General features: G+C 35.6%; 1 protein-coding gene across 1 annotated transcript in view; it reads left to right on the top strand.

Moving 5' to 3' along the window:
- The window catches only part of LOC149279408 (follistatin-related protein 5-like), a 283,960-nt gene that overhangs the window by 101,107 nt on the left and 163,099 nt on the right, over window positions 1-19,754 (top strand). Inside the window, exon 4 of the mRNA XM_089501225.1 lies at window positions 8,505-8,538. Coding sequence (XP_089357351.1) covers window positions 8,505-8,538 — 34 coding nt within the window. The remainder of the gene's footprint in view (window positions 1-8,504; window positions 8,539-19,754) is intronic.

Consider the following 19,754-nt stretch of genomic DNA (forward strand, 5'->3'; position numbering starts at 1 on the left):
AAAATTAATACAGGAGAGAAGTTTGACAAGAGATTTGTGTTATGCAAATTTGGAAGAAAACATGATTACTAGGATTGATTTCTATCCAGTAAATATATATATTCATTTTATCTAAGTTAATAAATCTGAGCTGGTATATCTGATTTTTTCGCTTACTTTTCCCATTGCAATCTGGGAGACGATTACTATTTAGTAACTTGTGATAGATTTATCTCCCAATATGAATTATTTAATCTCTCTTTCTGTCTCTGTCTTCTCCCTCACACCAGAAATGAGATATCGTATGTTCTGGCTTAGAAAACACACACTCACAAAGCAGGTTATGCTGATATGATGTAGTTCTGTAAAATATTTAGTTCCTTCGCAGAGGCTATTTTGCTAATCCTGTGCAACGTACGAAGTAGTGCAAAGGTTAATACTGAATTATGGATGTGTTGTTCCAGTGAGCTGATAAGGAATCATTTTAGTCCGTCCATATGGCCGAATAACTTTGTGAAATTAAGTGTGTCACATAGTAACATAGTAACATAGTTCATAAGGTTGAAAAAAGACCAAAGTCCATCAAGTTCAACCTATATACATATTGTGTCCCTACTGTGTTGATCCAGAGGAAGGCAAAAAACCCTTATGAAGCAGATGCCAATTGCCCCATACCAGGGGGAAAATTCCTTCCCGACTCCAAATATGGCAATCAGAATAAATCCCTGGATCAACGTTCTGTCCCTATTAATCTAATATCCATAACTTGTAATATTATTGCTTTCAAGAAACACGTCCAGGCTCCTTTTGAACTCTTTTATTGAGTTTACCATCACCACTTCCTCTGGCAGAGAGTTCCATAATCTCACCGCTCTTACTGTAAAGAACCCCCGTCTGTGCTGGTGTAGAAACCTTCTTTCCTCCAGCCGTAGAGGATGTCCCCTTGTTATAGATACAGTCCTGGGTATAAATAGGTCCTGGGAGTGATCTCTGTACTGTCCCCTTATATATTTATACATAGTTATTAAGTCCCCCCTAAGCCGTCTTTTTTCCAAACTAAATAACCCCAATTCTGATAATCTTTCTGGGTACTGTAGTCCTCCCATTCCCCTTATTACTCTGGTTGCCCGTCTTTGAACCCTCTCCAGCTCCACTATATCTTTCTTGTACACTGGTGCCCAGTACTGTACACAGTATTCCATGTGTGGTCTGACTAGTGACTTGTACAGGGGTAGAATTATTTCCTTGTCGTGGGCATCTATGCCCCTTTTGATGCACCCCATGATTTTATTTGCCTTAGCAGCAGCTGCCTGACACTGGTCGCTACAGGTAAATTTACTGTTAACTAAAACTCCTAAGTCCTTTTCCATGTCAGTCGTCCCCAGTGTTTTCCCATTTAATACATATTCCCAGCCTGATTTTAGATTTTCATTTTATATTGAAATTAAATGCCTAGTTTAGTTAAATGGAGCTACAATAAAATGCAATTGCTTATTATAAGAAATGTTTCTAGGCTCCGTTTGCATGAGATTCAGGACCTACAGTTTAGTATACCTAATAGGTCTCCGTAACTCTATGGCCCTAAAAGAGTTTATATAATTGGAGACAAGCAAAAGTGATACAGGTGTGCTAATTTAATAATATAGAGAACAGTGAAGTAAAGTAAACCCAATACAATGGTAAAGGGCAAAGTGAAATTAATAAATACAAACAATAGCCAAATCCAATAAAACTTCATCTGAATAATACTAAATTGAGGTGGTAAGCAACTAGAGGACAATAGTCTCATAATAACCAGTAAAAATTATGCAGATGACTGTGGATAATTCTACACACTCAATAAAGTATAAGTATATGTAAAATATTATGCTATTGTGATGTACTAACTTTGCTTTAGGGAGTTACCATATAACAGAATGCAGAACAAAATTTTAAAAAGTGGAAATATAGTTAAAAAGGTTTCTCGTTACCAAAAGAGGCATATGGTGTCTCCCTACCCCACATCCTAACAGGGAAACATCTTTTCACTTGACACAAGTCAACTCTGAGCAGACTCATAACACAGAACAAAACTGCCAAAGTAAATACACATTTCAGGGTTTTTTTATCCAAGAACTAGAGTCTCCAAATTATCTTTTCTTTGCTCTTTTATCAGCAATGTTATAACCCAGCTTATGGAGGGGATACTTTCTGCTCACAAGAAAAATAATGTAATAAACCTAACTATGGAAAACTGGCCAAAAGCAAATTATGGATCATACTGCTTTAGAAAACTTGAGGCAATAACAACAAAACAACAAAAACGAATGGTTTGTGGAGAGATACAAATGTATTATGTTGTTTTTAAATGTTGCTATGCTAATTCCTTGTGCACTGTTGACGTGTCTTTGGAAGAACAATATTATAATGAATTTGGGGAAAACCTTGTTTTCTCTTGGACAGGTAAAGGGCTTCTTGTACATGGGTAAACAATCTAAACAGCATACCATCCTTATGTGCTTTATCTTTCTCAGCCTTGGCTCTTAAAATGATATTATTGTTCTATCAACTCCAACATTTCTGCCCATAAGGAACTGAGCAATTTTGTTTTGTTCTTCTAATATTCACAGCTCCTGCTAAATTATCTTGCCCCCCTGTAATTTCAGAACAGTCTGCAACTGGTAGAAATAATGTCACAGATTTCCACATAAATATTTCTTATAAAGATAAAAATGTAAATAGCGAATTTACCTTTGAACCTTGCGGTCAAATGAGAAACTCTTCAGATACTTTTCTTGTGCAAGATTGTGAATTGTTAAGAATGTTGTGTATAATTCATTGTTTGCATTTGTATAATGTATCAGGCTAAGGTGAATCATCATAATGCCATTTATGTTTTGAAGTTCCCTTTAGAACGTTATAAAACATAGAGGGTACATAGTTTTCATTCTTTTTGCCTTAGATAATAAATATCTTACTTGAAAAAATACAATATGTGATAGTTCATTCACACAGTATTTTATGTATTCGCATACAGTGTAGGACAATACAAACAGCTAGTGTTTAAGTGCAGTGAACATGAAATGTGTGCATTTTTATAAAGAACTCAAATCGTAATTGGCTGGTATATTATGTTATAAGACTTACTGAAGGAGTAATAAATGACCTTGCCGTTATAACAGTACATGATATAACAAAGCCTAAGCACTTGCATGAGTTCAGTAGGATAGGTTAGCAGGTGAACAAAGCTTGAATTGGTAATAAAATAACTACAGAATCAGGACAGGGTAGAAAATAACTAACCAATTATGGCTATATTTTGTGTTTTGATACTTTAGTAATATTGGTTATATACAAGATGAAATCAACATCCCATCTTGAAAAAAAAATGCCACTATAAATACAGGCTTTTAAAATGTAAACATTAAAAAAGTTAACGCATTAACCCCTCAAACAGCGCACAACACCCACCAGGGTGTTTTTAAACTGTTTGTGTTAACTATTTGTATACTGCCAAAGAGTCGAAACAGGCCCTTCTTCATTCACTCAAACTCATTCCAAAATGAACTACATTTTTAAATTAGATTGGCTCTTTGCTTATCCCCTGACTCCTCATAATATTTCCATAATATTCGAAGTCCTTGTGAAGCCCAACCCTGTTAAAGGGCCAGTAGAGTGTCCTAGACAGCTTCGTCAAATAAGGAGGCATTTTAAAGTATGTTATAATTAGTTTAATATGAATTCTTTAAAAATAAAGTTTTTTAAAAAAGATCAATGAGACCAAGGAGGGTTGAGGGATGGACACAGATCATGGTATGATGGTAGATTGAATAGAAAAAACATGGAGATGTGGATGAAATAACAGAGGGATTGAAAAAGCTTGATGGGATAGGTTTGGACATTTAATAGGGTATTGAAAAGTGTTTTTGAGGGTAATACAATAAATGGTTAAATATGAAAATGTGCATTCTCTAGAGTGTGAGTTGTGATAAAATATTTGGGTGTTTATATTGGTTTATTAACAAACCCTTTTTTTACTGACATAAATACGTGATTGGCCCGTTCATTGGCCTTTACGAATGTGATTATGTTTCAATGTTCCCTGAACTATTAATATATGTAAGTAACCTTTCTTTGTAACCAGCACTGTATACAACTAAGTTTTAAATAACATTGCAATATGATGCTCCTTGATCCGTGAAGGGGCTTTATAATTTAGATTACCGGGAGTGCAGATTCTAAATAATATAAAACTAATTAAGGTCGCATTGCTATAACCTCTGTGATACTCTATTATGAATCACTTTTAAGTTACATAAAACTGTGGCCACAACCATCAGTTTGCTTCATACTCCCAGTGAAGAAATACTTTCTTATGTTACATCTCAGCCTGTAGACAAATATTTTTACATTGCAAAACTGTAGCTATGGAGAAAGGGCAATAATTTGGTTACAGTTTTTGAAAAGTATTAATTATTGATAATATAGGGCCAGCTGAAATATTTTATCTTGCTTGCATTATATCTTTGTTAAAAACCCATTTAATTTATCTCAAATCGACTATGTATTCACATAGCATTATTATTAACCGAGCATGTAGGCTTTCTGGTTCAGTAGTGCTTCATTGACATTAGCCTGCTAGACAGGCCAGGGTTCTGGGGCAACACAACGGAGTGTTTCATCATATACACATACACAATAAACGCATGTAAGTGACATGTTGGGTGGAACATAAAAGCAATATCTAATCTCTCTGAGCTCTCTGCTTCGTTTTCATTTGTTTCATTGGGGCCCCTCCTCGTTATCAGACATTTGTGCGAATGATCAAAATTGGCAATTTTAGTTAAAATAAAAATTTGGCCAAATCCGAAGTTGTAAAATTTTAATGTGTCTGTATTTGTAGCATATATATATATATATATATATATATATATATATATATATATATATATGTATATATATATATATATATATATATATGTATATATATATATATATGTATATATATATATATATATATATATATATATGTAGTCATGTGAAAATATATCTGCATAATGTTAGAATTATTGTATTTTTATGTATGGTTGGATTTGCCTCAGAGGGTTCTGGCATGACAGATGGTTTCAGGGATTATATATCATTCCTTCTGATCTCTGTATTAGGTAGTAGTGTTAAATCTAACCTACTTTGTAACCCACTCTGCCCTTCTTTCCCACCAAACCATCTCTAGCCCATCCTTGGATTGCTCGACGTCTTAGCAAGATTATGGTGATCCCATGGCTTACCAAAAATGTACATTGAACAAGTCACTGCTGGCCTACATGATGTTGAATTTATAATAATTTACTGTTAAACAATAAATCTGGCCTCGCTACCCGTTTTCGAGTAATAAATGTAGCATAATACGCTGGCAGTTTAAGCATAATTATAATAGAAACAAAATGTGGTTTACACTGATATATTTTTTACGAAAACCAGGGTTTCATAATTACAACTACGTCCATTACAAGTGAGAGACATTTGAAAGTAAAACATACAAAGTATTTTTGTGTTCCCAATCAACATAATATTAAAATGCTTTCGTTTACTAAAGCAATATCTTTGTACTTTATATAAAGGACAAAAACTAGCTTGTATCGGCTTTTTTGTACCACAGCGCTAATAGGGGCAGATGAGCTCAAATCCAGCTAGGCTGTTAAAATCCTTTAGGATCTATGTGCAACCTGCTACAAGCAGTCCTTTCTGTAATGGAATCATGTTCTGATGTCACAACAAAAGTACACTGGGAAAAGAAAAAGTTTTTTAATCTAAAATATCTTGCCTAAATCTACAACATGAGTAGGCTGCCAACATTTTTTTTTTAAATAGTCCAAAATGGCCGGCACAACTTGGTGTAGAACATTCATGAGATGATCAGATGTCTTTATTCACCAAGAAAGATGTGTGGAGATTTGTTTGGAAAAACTAATTTAAATTAAAAAAACAAAACATACTTTTTTTAATTCTGTTTAACTACAACAATTGAGGTCCATATTTACGTACGCTTTCATATGGCTAATTATAGACATAGACATATTCATTATAATTACTTTTATTGGCACGGATTGCATACTATAAGGCTGGTATGCAGTAAACATTTTAAAAAAAGACCTTTCTCTAACATTACTAATTGAGGTTAACACTTTACAATATGAAATTATCACAAAGCTAGTAAAATGTTACTTAACTTTCAAGATAAAGCACAGCCAGTATAAATTAAATCTTTAAGTACCTAGATAAGAAACAGATGGCAAATTAAGAAAAGCACAATACACTAAGAGCACCAGATACATATACCAAAACTTTATACAGGGCAGGATGATTCTAGAGATACCAAACATGGCATCCTATGTGATTGCATTTTCTAAATAAATAAAAATACAATAATCAAACAAAGCAAACATTAAAAATTGAGGAAGCACCCCCAAAATAATAACCAAATTTACCTTAACCATTTTATCGTATGAACTGAAAATATGATGATTTTAGCTATTTGCTTTGAAGTTGATTGACAGTTAAAATAATAGTCTTAAATGTAATTAGCCTTAAATGTAAACATCAGGTGAAGATCGTCTACTATATTTCTTTCTACTTTTTTTTTCTAGCTGTCTAACCAATTATTTTCAGTGTGCTTGTTGTATACAAAGGGTGCTTGGCTGAACCTCATCTATCCCTACCAAGGGAACTTAGCGGTGGGAAGGGTAGGGAGGGTTTTTTTACTTTTCCAGCTCCTCCCCACAGAGTGGGGGGCGCTAGATGTGGTCCATGTCCCACCAGAAGGGGGTTTTATTGTTTTGTTTAACAGAACATGGAGTGTCTGCGCACCCAAATAAAGTAAATAAATTATATGTGTAATATACAAATAATATATATATATAAAGATACCCTTCCAGGGAAAGTTTCCACGCTAAGTATCCAAGAGGCTCATAGAAAACAAAGAAGGGAAAAAAAACATATGGTGTAGTATATCAAAATAGCTCTCAGAAAGCACTATTAAGCTAATCAGACCCTTACAATTTAAAGGGCATAGATATGCCCATACAGTACGTAGAGTATAATTATCTCCTAACATGAATCCTTAGGAATTCTTTATCCCACACAGATTTCCGAAGGTGAAGAAAGTAGGCAGAGATGGGGAGTAGATAAAGCAGTGATCTTTAATATTAAAAGAAAGACAAACTTGTTATCCTCCGTTTTGGATGTGCAGAGTCCAGGTTTCAAGATTCGTAGCAGCGCTCCCACAAACAAGTACAAGGAAGCCCACTAGTAATAGTTGTTTTGTAATATGTGTAGTCAATATGTACCATAATAGACAGAATAAATGAATGCATGAATAAATAAATACATTTTTAAATCTTCTCAAAATATTAAATTTTGTACATATTTAAAAGAAACAAAAAACAATTAATTATTTTAAGTTTATGTAAGTAGTACTTAACCAGTCTAAACAGTTCCTTTTCATGCTTAGAAAGTAATTAAAGGTAAGAAGAATGAAGATTTAGTGTAGCAATCTCAATTTGCTTTAAGAACCTAGACACTGTTATCACATAGGAACTTAATCTTCTTTGTTCACAGCTAAATTTATCCCAGGCATCTCATATAATCTGTCCTCATAACCTTGACCTCCCTGTGCAGTTATTATTTTCTATTGTGGTGTTCTCTCAAAATGGAACTTTACTCGGATTTAAAACATCACGTGAGATTGGATATCACAGCAAAATATATTTTATTGGTTATTCTCAACTGGATTTCATGCATAATTGTATGTTTTGCATGTGAATTACTGCTATTATTAAACTATCTATTTAAATTTTCCATTTTTATGTGATTCTACAATCTTTATAGAATCTTTATGCCTGAGATGCCTAATCATGCATCTTTATTTCTAGATGCTAATCTATATGGCGGACCATGCTAGAGATATGCATGGGCTCCTGGAGATAGAAGAAACCCAATTTCTATCTAGATAGCATAATCTATGAATTCAATCACTGGTAGTATATAAAAAGTAAAGGGCAGCAAGGCCACAGATCCTTCTTCCTTGGCTACATAATGTGGCTTAGGTACCTTGAGGACTGTTCCAGTTCGTCTCCGTGGTTTGAAGCAGCAAATTAGTGTGCATTCCTGCAACATTTACGGAACCAGTTCTGGAACTGGCTGGCGATAAGTACTGTATATCATGTGTCAAATGATGTGTTCAGCTGCACACATCTCTTTCCCAGAAAATAATGGGAGAAAGAGACAAATGCATATGGGGGATTCTGCAGAACAATACAAGGGGCACATCATGAATTTTAATGTGACCACTTAACTATGATATATGTTGTAAATAAGGTGTAAATGGGTTGCGTGTCAACTGTCACTAAAAGCTAAATTTCTTATAATAAATTGTGATTAATAAAGAAAACATAATTTGTGCACACGTATAAAACATTTATTTTTTTGTATTCAAATCGGGGAAATCTTGACATTAACACTAAACATTCCTATCTTTTCACTTTCAGCAAGACAGAAATCATGAAATCCTAAGAGATAAAGGTGAGTTTCTATTCTTTGTTTTTCTTGTTTACTGTGTTGTATGATATAAATGGTCCACAACAAACTAGTTCATTTAAATTTATCAAGCAAAGACATTTCATTGATATCAATGCTGTTGCACATTCTTGCTTTAGGCTCTATGCCCCAAAACATTCCTTTTGATACAATGACACAGTTGGAAAACATATATTTTTATTACCTTTGATTTAAGTATAGAAAGTGGATAAATAATAAAACAAGAGAAAGCGTGTTCAAGTGGGCTTTTGATACTATTATATGTCAATACTTTGAAGTGTATAAGATGAAAATGTGATGTACATATTTTGGAAGTATTCAGTAAATCAGGTGTATCTGATAAATATGAAATGCTGCAATGTGCATTTTAAAATGGATATTCCATGGGTTTCAAACAATGCTAACATTAATTAAAAAATATAATTATGCATGCATTGTAAATACACATTTGATGCCAAAATTAATGAATGATTAACACATAATGTTTACATTTTCATGACAATGTAAACATTATGTGCACTAAAGCCTCACCTGGCAATTGTACAAATTCTCTACATACCACCAACATTTGCTGTTATGGATTGTAAATGCAGCACTTTGTCATCTCATTTTATTTATTAATTTATCTATACTTAAATTTAAATTTATATCCATAAAGCTTTTGTACGTACCTATATGGCTTTACCTAGTTGATCATCTTTAAAAAAAAAAAACCCAACCGGTTCTTGTTAAGTAATTGTTTTTTCCTGAAAATATCAGCTTTGAATTTTATGTTTCTTTCTTGTTACACTCAAACTCAGTTTTGGGGCAGCCTAATAAAACTGTAAAGTCATTAAATAAATAGTGGTTTATATTAGATTTTTACTTAATCCTCAATACACTTAGTGTAATTTAAGGGAAAATAATGTGGATTTCTTAAAAAACAGAGTGAATAAACAATGTCATGTGAATGGAATGAGAAGGTCAGTGTGTGACTAGCTTACTGATATGTTTAGAGTATATATAAAAGGCCCCTGGCCAAGCAGAGAAAATAGGTTAAAATAGCCTGACTGGAACATGCCCAAGCTCCCTTGTATAATTATGTTAATAAGCTTACTTATGACAAAGGCACTTTTTTTTTTATTATTTCTGAAAATGAATGCTGATTTTGTTAATGAATGATTTTTATATAGTAGAAAATGGAGAAGCATCCATTCTTAATGTAAGAAACCGTTCATCATGTAGCAATAATGAATATAAATCAAGAAAAGACTGCTATCAAGTATGACTACGTTTTTAAAAGTTTTACTTGTCCAGGAGCAGATGCATTCCAATTTGACAAAGAGGTCATTTAGCTCTTCACAAAAGCTTTACTGAAAAAATCAAACTTTCTAGAAGACTTGACAATATATCTTGACAAAGAGTGGAGCAGAAAAACCCATCCTTTTTGTTAAGCTTCCTTTTCTTAAATTCCCTTATTTCTGGGTTTTGAACAGATTCTCACGTTACCCCAATTAAGCACTTAATTGTTAATTTTCTAGTAAAAAAAAAAGCTTGACACAAACATGAACAAGTTTTTAGTGGGGGAGGAAAAAAGTAAATTCTCTCCTTGTCTTAACATTGGAAAATAAGTACAAAATTATTTCATGAAAGAATTTAAACAAGGCAAGGTTGACAAGGTTAGTATGTATGCTGTTGCTTCTCAGATTTGAAGTAGCTAAGTCACCAACAACTTTCATTTTATATATACTTCATATGTTACCATACGATTCTTTGTGGGCTTGTTCCCTGGGCATTCTACACAGACTGCTATGAGAGAGTTTGCATTAGGTCAGATGCATTCTGGGTCCCTCCCTATGGTACATTGGCTACTTTCTCTTTCTTTTTTGAGTTTTAGCTAGTATAAGTAAATATTGAAGAATTGTTCAAAGTTTAATCTGCATGTTTCTCGGTGGTGTAGACCAATGGGAGAGAAAGAAGTAGATCTGCTCTGCAGAAATGGTGTAGGACACCCACCAGGAGCCTAAGTGAAACCGGAGCAGGCATAGCAGACAAAGGACCCGAGGCCAAGGCAAAAGATAAACGAGTACACAGGCACTGGTCAGAGTTGGCAGCGATCAATGGTAGTCAGCAACCAGGGTAACATTTACTTAATGGCCCTTTAACTGGGCTTATGAATATGCACGACATGGCGCACACCGCACTTCTGCCATTATGGTGTTGTGTGAGCACACTTTTGTTCAGAGAGGCTTTTGGGTGCCCGTGGGCAGTAAGAACAGGGAGCTGAGCGTGAGGACTGCTACTCATATCCCCTGCTCATGGTGTGATTGGATCACACTACAGGAACAAAGTGGTGATCTACATGGAGTGATTTTACCTGCCAAACTTCAGATCCCTTTTTGCCATGAAAATGAACTTAATCCCCCCAAAAAAACATTTCCACTACATTTCAGCCCTGCCCCAAAAGGACCAACTGACATCATGTGATTCTCATGTTAACACAGGTAACAGTGTTGGCGTGGACAATGCTGGAGATCACTCTGTAATGCTGACTGAGTTAGAATAACAGACTGGAAGCTTTAAAAGGAGGGTGGTGCTTGAAATCATTGTTCTTCCACTGTTAACCATGGTTACCAGCAAGTAAACACGTACTGTCATCATTGCTTTGCACAAAAAGGGATTCATAGGCAAGGATGTTGCAGCTAGTAAGATTGCACCTAAATCAACCATTTATCAGATCATCAAGAACTTTAGGAAGAGAGGTTCAATTGTTGTGAAGAATGCGCCAGGACCATCTCCTAAAGTTGATTCAGCTGCGGGATCGGGGTGCCACCAGTGCACGTGAATTAAATTGGCCGGTTTCAAAGATGTCCCAAATAGGACATGAGGCAGCATTTTCAACATGTCAAAATTCCAAGTTAAAAAACTGAATTGTGTGTGCCCCAAATGTGGCCTATTACCCCCCAGACAACCTGATAAACCTATGCATGTGTGGTATCACTGTACTCAGGAGATTATGCTGAACACATATAGGGGTGTTTGGCTGTGACATATACCAGGAGCTGTAAATTCATACCTCAAGTAAAATGTGTGTGAAAAAAATTGCTACCACAAAGTTTAACAAAGATTGGTGGTAAAATTAGTGCATGGAATGAGTTAAAATACTAGCATTTGAAATACCCTAGTGTGTCTAATGCTCTGAAAAATACCCCTCGTCTTCTAATCGGGGTCGTCTTCTAATCAGACCTCAAATAGAGGTCTGATTATGAGACTAAGATCCAGATCCCCCGCACTGCTGCAGGGGACCTAGATCCTCCTGTCTCCCCCCACACACTTACCGGTGCTTCCTGATGTATTGCCGGGGCAGCGGGTTGACGTCTACGCGATACGCGTAGACAACGTCCGCTGCAGCCGGAAGGAGGGGTGGCTAGCAGCGGGGGTTGTCTGCGTCCGTCGCGGATACCTTCCCCGACTGTCAGAGATCAGAGTTCCCCGCACTGGTGCCGCACCGTTGCGGGGAACTCTGATCTCTGACAGCCGGGGAAGGTATCCGCGACGGACGCAGACAAACCCCCGCTGCCAACTCCACCTCCTTCCGGCTGCAGCGGAATGAGACGTTGACCCGCTGCCCCGGCAATACAGCAGGAAATTGGAAGCACCGGTGTGTGTGTGCGTGTGTGTGTCCGTGTGTGTGTTAAATGGGGGCATAGGGCATTTCTGGAATGCCTTATACCCCTATATGCCACTCTGGCACTTAGGGGGTTAAAAGGCATATTATGGGGCAGAGTGGCATATAGGGAGGTATAAGGCAATTCAGCAGGCAGAGTGGCGTTAAAGGGGCATTTAATAGAGCACTCTGCCTCCTGAAATGCCTTATACCTCCCTATATGCCACTCTGCCCCATAATATGCCCTTTAACCCCCTAGATGCCAGAGTGGCATATAGGGGTATAAGGCATTTCTGGAGGCAGAGTGCTCTATACAATGCCTTTTAACTCCCTTAATGCCACTCTGCCTCCTGGAATGCCTTATACCTCCCTATATGCCACTCTGCCCCATAATATGCATTTTAACCCCCTAAATGCCAGAATGGGATATAGGGGTATAAGGCATTTCTGGAGGCAGAGTGGCACATAGGGGGTCAAAAGGCATACCATGGGGCACAGTGGCATATAGAGGGTTAAAAGGCATATCATGGGCCACAGTGCCATATTGGTGTGGCAAGCCTGGGGGCAGATGTGCGTAACTGGGGGACAGGTTGAAAAATACAAGGAAATAAAAACAAAAAAAATATTTTTCTCAATCATAGCTTTTATTTAAAAAAAATAGTTTACATGAATTAACATTTACTGGTAAAACTTTTTTCCTTTAGGGTCGTCTTATATTCAGGCTTTTTCTTTTTTTCCTAAGTTAATATTCAGATTTTGGGGGGTCATCTTATAATCAGGGTCATCTTATAATCGAGCAAATACGGTAGTTTGATGGGGTAAATTGCATTTGCCAGCTTCAAAGATGTCCCATCTAACACAAAAGGCAGAATGACCAGATTAAAAAAAAATGGTTTTGAAATAAGCAAAACGCTACTTTTACATATTGCCCTATAACTTGCAAAAAAAGCCCCAAAAAAGTTTTTTTCATTAGCTTTTATAGATAAAGTAAAAGATTTCCCAAGTCAGAAATACATTTTGTATAGTAAATTATATGTGGCATCTAAAGAAAAAAACCCAATATATAACTTGTGTGGGCTCAGTAAATGAGAAAGAAGAAAATTACAGGATAAAAACACGAGCACTGCGGGAATGTTAAAACAGCCATTGTCTTGATGGGTACAAAAATTCAAATCAGCCATTGCCATGAAGGGATAAACACTTTCACAATATTTGATGGGTAAACTAAAGAGCCAGAAATAGTCAGCCTTAGTTTATAACGATAACAGTTATGCTGTACACCTGTCAATGTTTGCCTAAAGATAGAAGCTATGCAGTTTTAAAGAGTGTTTGGGGGGGGGGCTTGCCACATACAGTTTGGAATAATAATGCAGATCATTAAAACATACTGCATATTTAAGGTAGCTTCTTCCATTGTATACATGCAACATTTATTTATAATAAGTGTATGTTATAGAGTAGTTTATTATGTATACTAATGAAATATGTACATAAAATGATAATTTGTTGTATGATTAGGAGACCTTTTTGCATGTACCCTGGGCTTATTTTTACCTGATGCTTGACATACCATATGCACATAGCTACTCCATGTCGTAATAGCTCATACGATCTATTATATATATTATATATTATTATGCATATATATTATATATATTATGTATATTTAACATTTAGGGAGAAACTGGCCTTTTAAATTAATAATTACTTGGTAGGAAAACAATTTATTAGGTTAGACTGTGAGCCAAATTATTTTCATAATTTATTTATTGACTAGGTAAAATACTAATTCATTATATGAATAGAGCTGTATTGATTACTAGACCATTTTAATTAAAATATGTCTAAGAATATTGATCCATCTTATTTTATGCTTACCTAACATTTAAAAGAAAATTATTTTTTCTCTCACAGGTTGGTTCTGAACATGCATTCATCTAATTATCTTTAAAGGGAAATTGGTATGCAGCTCTTTCTAATCATGGACAAGTCAATATAGCTGCAATTTAGCCAGACATTAAAATATCTAGTATATTCTTGACTGTACAGCATGATAGCATTATGTTGGAGAAGTGAAGTTGGACATGCTGATTTGTATATTGCCCTAGTGACTTTCTGGGGGTGTGATAGTGACAGGGGAAGCTGCAGTAGCAATCTTCTTTCATTGCATCTTTGAAGTACACTCTGCCCTCCACTCCCTAATGGCCATGCGTGTTGCTGTGATCTATTGTCCTTCCCAATTTTTTGATCACTTTGCTGCATGGCTCTCTCATTGTGTTTCTTCCACCATCCCTACACTAATCCTGGACTACCTCACCAACTTGACTTAATGTTCTCCCGGTTCTGCTCAATATCTCACTTCTCCAACTCTTCTCTCTGTCTTACCACAGCCCCTTAATATCCAACCTTGCCATAGCTCCCACACCTCCTCTACCTAAAAAACACCACAAACCTACCTCAACCTCAGTGACCTTAACACTCTACAGCTTACTAACACACTTATGCTACTTCTCTCAAACATATCTCCCTTCTCCTGTCCTGATGTTGCCACAGCTCAGTATAACCGTACGCTAGCCTAGATATGGTTGTTCCCATAGCTGTGCATCACTGCCCATGCCGTCCATCTCAGCCCTGGCATTCCACACAGACCCGTCTCCTCCAAATAATACAATTGGTTAACATGTGCTGTGTTTCAAGTACTTAAATATATTTCTGGGCATATTTATCTTAGAAATACTTTTTTTTTAATGCTTTTCTTAGATTGAAAGCCTTGGTGAACAGCACATCTTTTTTCATGCTTCTGCAGCACCCAGATAATTCATAATTAATAAATACATATCTTCCCATGAATGCTGTTTTTTAATTTCTGTAAAATCAAAATCATAATAGCTGAAAGCATAAAAAGTCTCATTTTGATGACCATGTTTTCCTTGCACTGTGGCTTTCATTAACAAACAAGCGATTATGTAATAATAAAGATATTGATCTAGAGTTTCAAGCTGCCCTTAATGTGGTAACAGCTGTATAAAGCTGCAGGCAATTATTTTCTGAAATACAGTACACACTGCACATCAAATTTGGCACAATATGCATTCTACTAGCAGCATTTTATTTTGATCATCATTTGCACAATTGTAGCACTTTGAACAAACTTCAGTTGTATCAGGACTCACACTTTTATAGGTAACCTTATTGTTTGTTTAGCATTGTTAAGTTTGTGAAATTTGAATGCATTATATAGCAACAACACATCTATTTTTGTTGGGTTACTTGTCAACACATTACAAAAATTTGTGATTTTACTATAATTTAAGTAAACCCTACATAAAATATATTTAGTTTAAATGAAGGTCAACTTAATTAGGGAATCTGCAAAATCTAGTAAACCCTGCAGTCTGTTTAGACAGTGAATGACAAGAAAGGCAAGAGGCCTTCAATATAATTTTGATTGGGACTGTCCTCATGCACCTACTTTGCCCTTTGTATAATGTGTAATACCTTACACACTTTGTACTATGAATTGTACACTATAGAATATTAGGCTTGTGCAGATGTACCAAAAATGATTCACTTTAAATTTAGTTTCCTACCCTTTTGGCTGAAATTAAATTCGTTGTCACCTCATTAATTTTCTCATGCTATCTCTCACTCTCCCTCGCACTCTCTCATGCTCTCACTCAATGTCTCTTTAACTTCTCCAACCTCTTCCCTGTCCCCCTCTACTTTCCTCCTCTTCTTCTCTTGTCTCTTCTTGTTCTACTGTCTTCTGCCTTCTTTTGTCCATTTATCCCTGATTCTTCTTTGTCCGCTTTTCTGTGAACCTAGCCTCCTTTTCCGGAGCCTCCGGGCACACTCTTTCCACCAATTGGAGGAACAGGAGAGAGATTGCACCCTCTCCCTCATTCGTCCAATCGGAAACAAATTCCCAGAGAAAAAAAGCATTTCAGCACCTTCTATGCAAAAGGTTTATTGTTGCCCTTTTGTTTACTGTTAACATCAGAACATTTTCACTTAGCACGTAGCAACTGACCAACTCATTTCCAAACTTAAGTTGATATTTGGTTGATAATAGCGTAATAAGGTTTAAACACTGTCAGTTAATAAAGTAATTAGTAAAGTCTTTAGCACATACCATTCCCAGAACAAACATATAAATATAACCATATAAAGTAAATAATGGTGACGGGATGAGAGTTTGTGTTCTTTAAACTTTCTTTACCTATCAAGATATCCTATCAAGATAAACCCATTTTGTTTGTTTTTTGTTTCACTTGAAAACAAGTTGCAACCTTGTGTTGTATACACTAAATCACAAAAGCAGACAAAAGATAGCAGACAAAAAATGAAGAATTTTACTGCAGCCAATTGATCTGAGATCAGTTATCAAATGTACAGACATCTCTCAGTGGTTTGAAAGCAAATCAATCCTTAACTCTGATAAGCTGTTAAAAGACACCATTATGTATTGCTGATGTATGCATAGCATTTTATAAAAGATACTCTTGACGGAAGTACATTGTTCCAGAGATTTTAAATGGTAGCTGGTTTAAATATGTATGAACAGATTCATGAGAGCATTATAGTGATGACACTAATGACACAATGCAGCAGACAGAACTTCCTCAAAAGTGGCAGACCGTCTGGGCACACCCTCTCACTTGATTGGTGGAAAGTGAAGAGGGTGCGCTCTGAGGATCTGCCCTTTTGTGGAAGTTCACCCAGAGGCCAGAACAACAGATTTGCAAAGAAAGAGAAAAGCTTCTTTACCTCTCTTTCTCCGTGAATCTATCTGCATTATTCTGGCCTCTCTGTGCACTTTCGCAAAAGGCTGCCCTTTTGCGGAAGTTTACCCAGAGGCCATATCCACAAAGAAACAGATGAATAACGATGACGGAAGAACAAGTTGCATAAGAGAATGAGTGAAAGAACGTGAATTCGAATGTGAGAGAGAGTGTGAGGGAGGAAGAACCAACGTAATTTAAAAGAAAATTTGGAGCTCTTTGCATCATTTTGTTTTGTTGAGCCCCTCCTTGTTTTTAGTTTTTTTTGCGTTCAAATTGAAGCAATTGGCAGATTTTGTTAAAATTGAAATTCCGACAAATTCAAATGCATAAGTCTAGTATCTACTGTTTATCTATCTATCTACATCTTTCTGAGAACATAAAAAACAGCTGCATAATAAAAAAAGACACTTTCATATAAATGATGTAACATGCATATGACAGCAATAAAGGTATATTACTATGATGGTTGTTATTTCACACATCAGATAAATGTGTTAAATTCATAGAGTTTAGCCACTTTACAAAGGCAAGTAGATTGACCTACCTCGCCAATGCTTTATAAGAAACCTAAACAACTCATCTCTTCATTATTTGCTAAGACCCAATTCGTGCTGTACAATTTAAGTGGGGGCAGTTAACATACACTTCAAATATACATTAATACACACAGACACATCAGGAGAAGATAACCCTACCGTGAGCTTGCTATCTCCCCTTATGGTATAAAAGTTATACAAAGTTCCAGTCAGGAATGGTGGGCTTTTGAGGGCCCTGCTCGTGAGCTTACAATCTTAAGGAATAGTATGGTTAAATGAAACAAAAGGAGAGGTGAAAAGTAGGACAAAGGAATGTGCAAATAGGTAAATGCCAAACTTTGGCCCAAATACATACTTGGCACATATACAGGAAACATGAATAATTATATAAACTATGAATTAAGAACATTACTTGCAGATCTGGCATAGTGGTCCAAATGAGTTTGAATACTTTTTCTACCTTGCAAGAGCTTGGCTTGAGATGGTTATAACCAGGCTGATTGTTATGGTGCAGGAAACCTACAAGAGGAGAAGGGCCCAAATGCTGTTGAATCAAGCTGTAGCTGACTTGACAGTTGTCGCCGTTTGCTGCCAAAACAGCCCTGGCCCGTTGAGGCATGGACTCCACTAGACCTCTAAAGGTGTGCTGTGGTATCTGGCACCAAGACATTAGCCGCTAATCCCTTAAATCCTGTAAATTGCGATATGGGACCTCCTTGTACTTATTGCCCTATAACTATAAAAACATTGGGTATTTCTAAATTCAGGACAAATAGTAGATTTTTTCATTAGATTTTGTAGATGAGTAAAATATTTTTTCAAATAAAATGGAGAAAAATTGCTTTTTTTTCAACTTTTCACTATACTTTATTATTTTGTGTTTTGAAAATGTCCTAAAACATTTTTAATATATTAGCGTAAAGATTAGTTTTATTACCAAAATTTCCTTTCTGAACTTTAAATTACCAAAGTTCAAATATTGTTCTTTGAAATCTCTGCAAAGATTGTTTATCAATTATATCCTTATGAAAGTATACAGTATAAATATATATAATATATATAATCATTAAGGAATTATGTCAAAAAGATTGAAAGACATGGGGATTTATAAATTGTAGAACGTAGCTGCGTAATCCATTTCATACCATCATGTAGGGAAAAGCCAAAATTCTCTTTTGTTCATTATCAGCATGGCATCTGAAAATGAGGCACTTTTGAAAAATAAGAAAACAATGGTTAGGTTATACTGGCAGGGAAATTAGTAAATAACATTTGTATATGTCACTGAGAAAATATAGAAATTATAATACATAATACTAATATTGATAAAAGCAGAGGCAAACCGCAAATGATTAACTAATTATTTTTTTCATTATGCTTCTTAAAATTACAGAATTAGGTAGCTGATTATACCATCACAATATGAGTACATTTTGCTAGAAGCAATCTATTAACTAATAATCACTGCATCACAATGTTTATTTCTTCATTACTTTTAACTACCTGATTAAATTATATTTAAATGTGTACATATATTATAGATATGAGGCTCAGGGGCAACTTAACTATATTCATGCAAAAGGGATAGTAATTAATAACAGAGAGAACAGAAACCAAGGACTGAGAGCCATTTGTTAATTTAGTTTGCTCAGTGGGACCCAGGTCTCTTAATCTTTTGGAAATGGGTTTCCTTACTAAAATGAAATGTTTCGAAAATCAACATAGGGCTTATGTAGCCACTACATTTGATCCTCCTTCCCTCAACCTCTATCAATGTTAATGCTAATATATCATGCCGGTGTAGTTAAAAGAGTAATTGCCAAATTACTTCTGGCTTTTCGCATGAAAAATTATTCAAGAAAAAATATACACCCTAACTGAAGAAGAGTTTAAGCCTTACACATTTTGTAATCAAGGCTTTAGAAATGTGTGCAACAAACAGTTACATAAGTCACAAACTGCTGAATAAGGACTAATGTATCTTTTAAAATATGTCTTAAAACAAATGTAGTAAAAACGCTGAATGCATTGGTAAAAAGTTGACTTGGCTGCTGGCGAGATGTTCCTGTTCGTTTTCGTGGTATTTTTTGTGTTCTTCCTATGTTCTTCCTATTCAAAGAAATTTGTCCTTCTCCATATTCTGTTTGGATGAAATATGTCCAACAATTTTGTTTTTGGACATATTCCGTTGGTCTTGTCGGATGGCATAGAAACAAGAAATAAACACGTAGAAGA

Source organism: Sceloporus occidentalis, unplaced genomic scaffold, assembly GCF_023333645.1.
Source record: "Sceloporus occidentalis isolate IW3139 unplaced genomic scaffold, rSceOcc1.0.p SCAF_167, whole genome shotgun sequence".
NCBI lineage: Eukaryota > Metazoa > Chordata > Lepidosauria > Squamata > Phrynosomatidae > Sceloporus > Sceloporus occidentalis.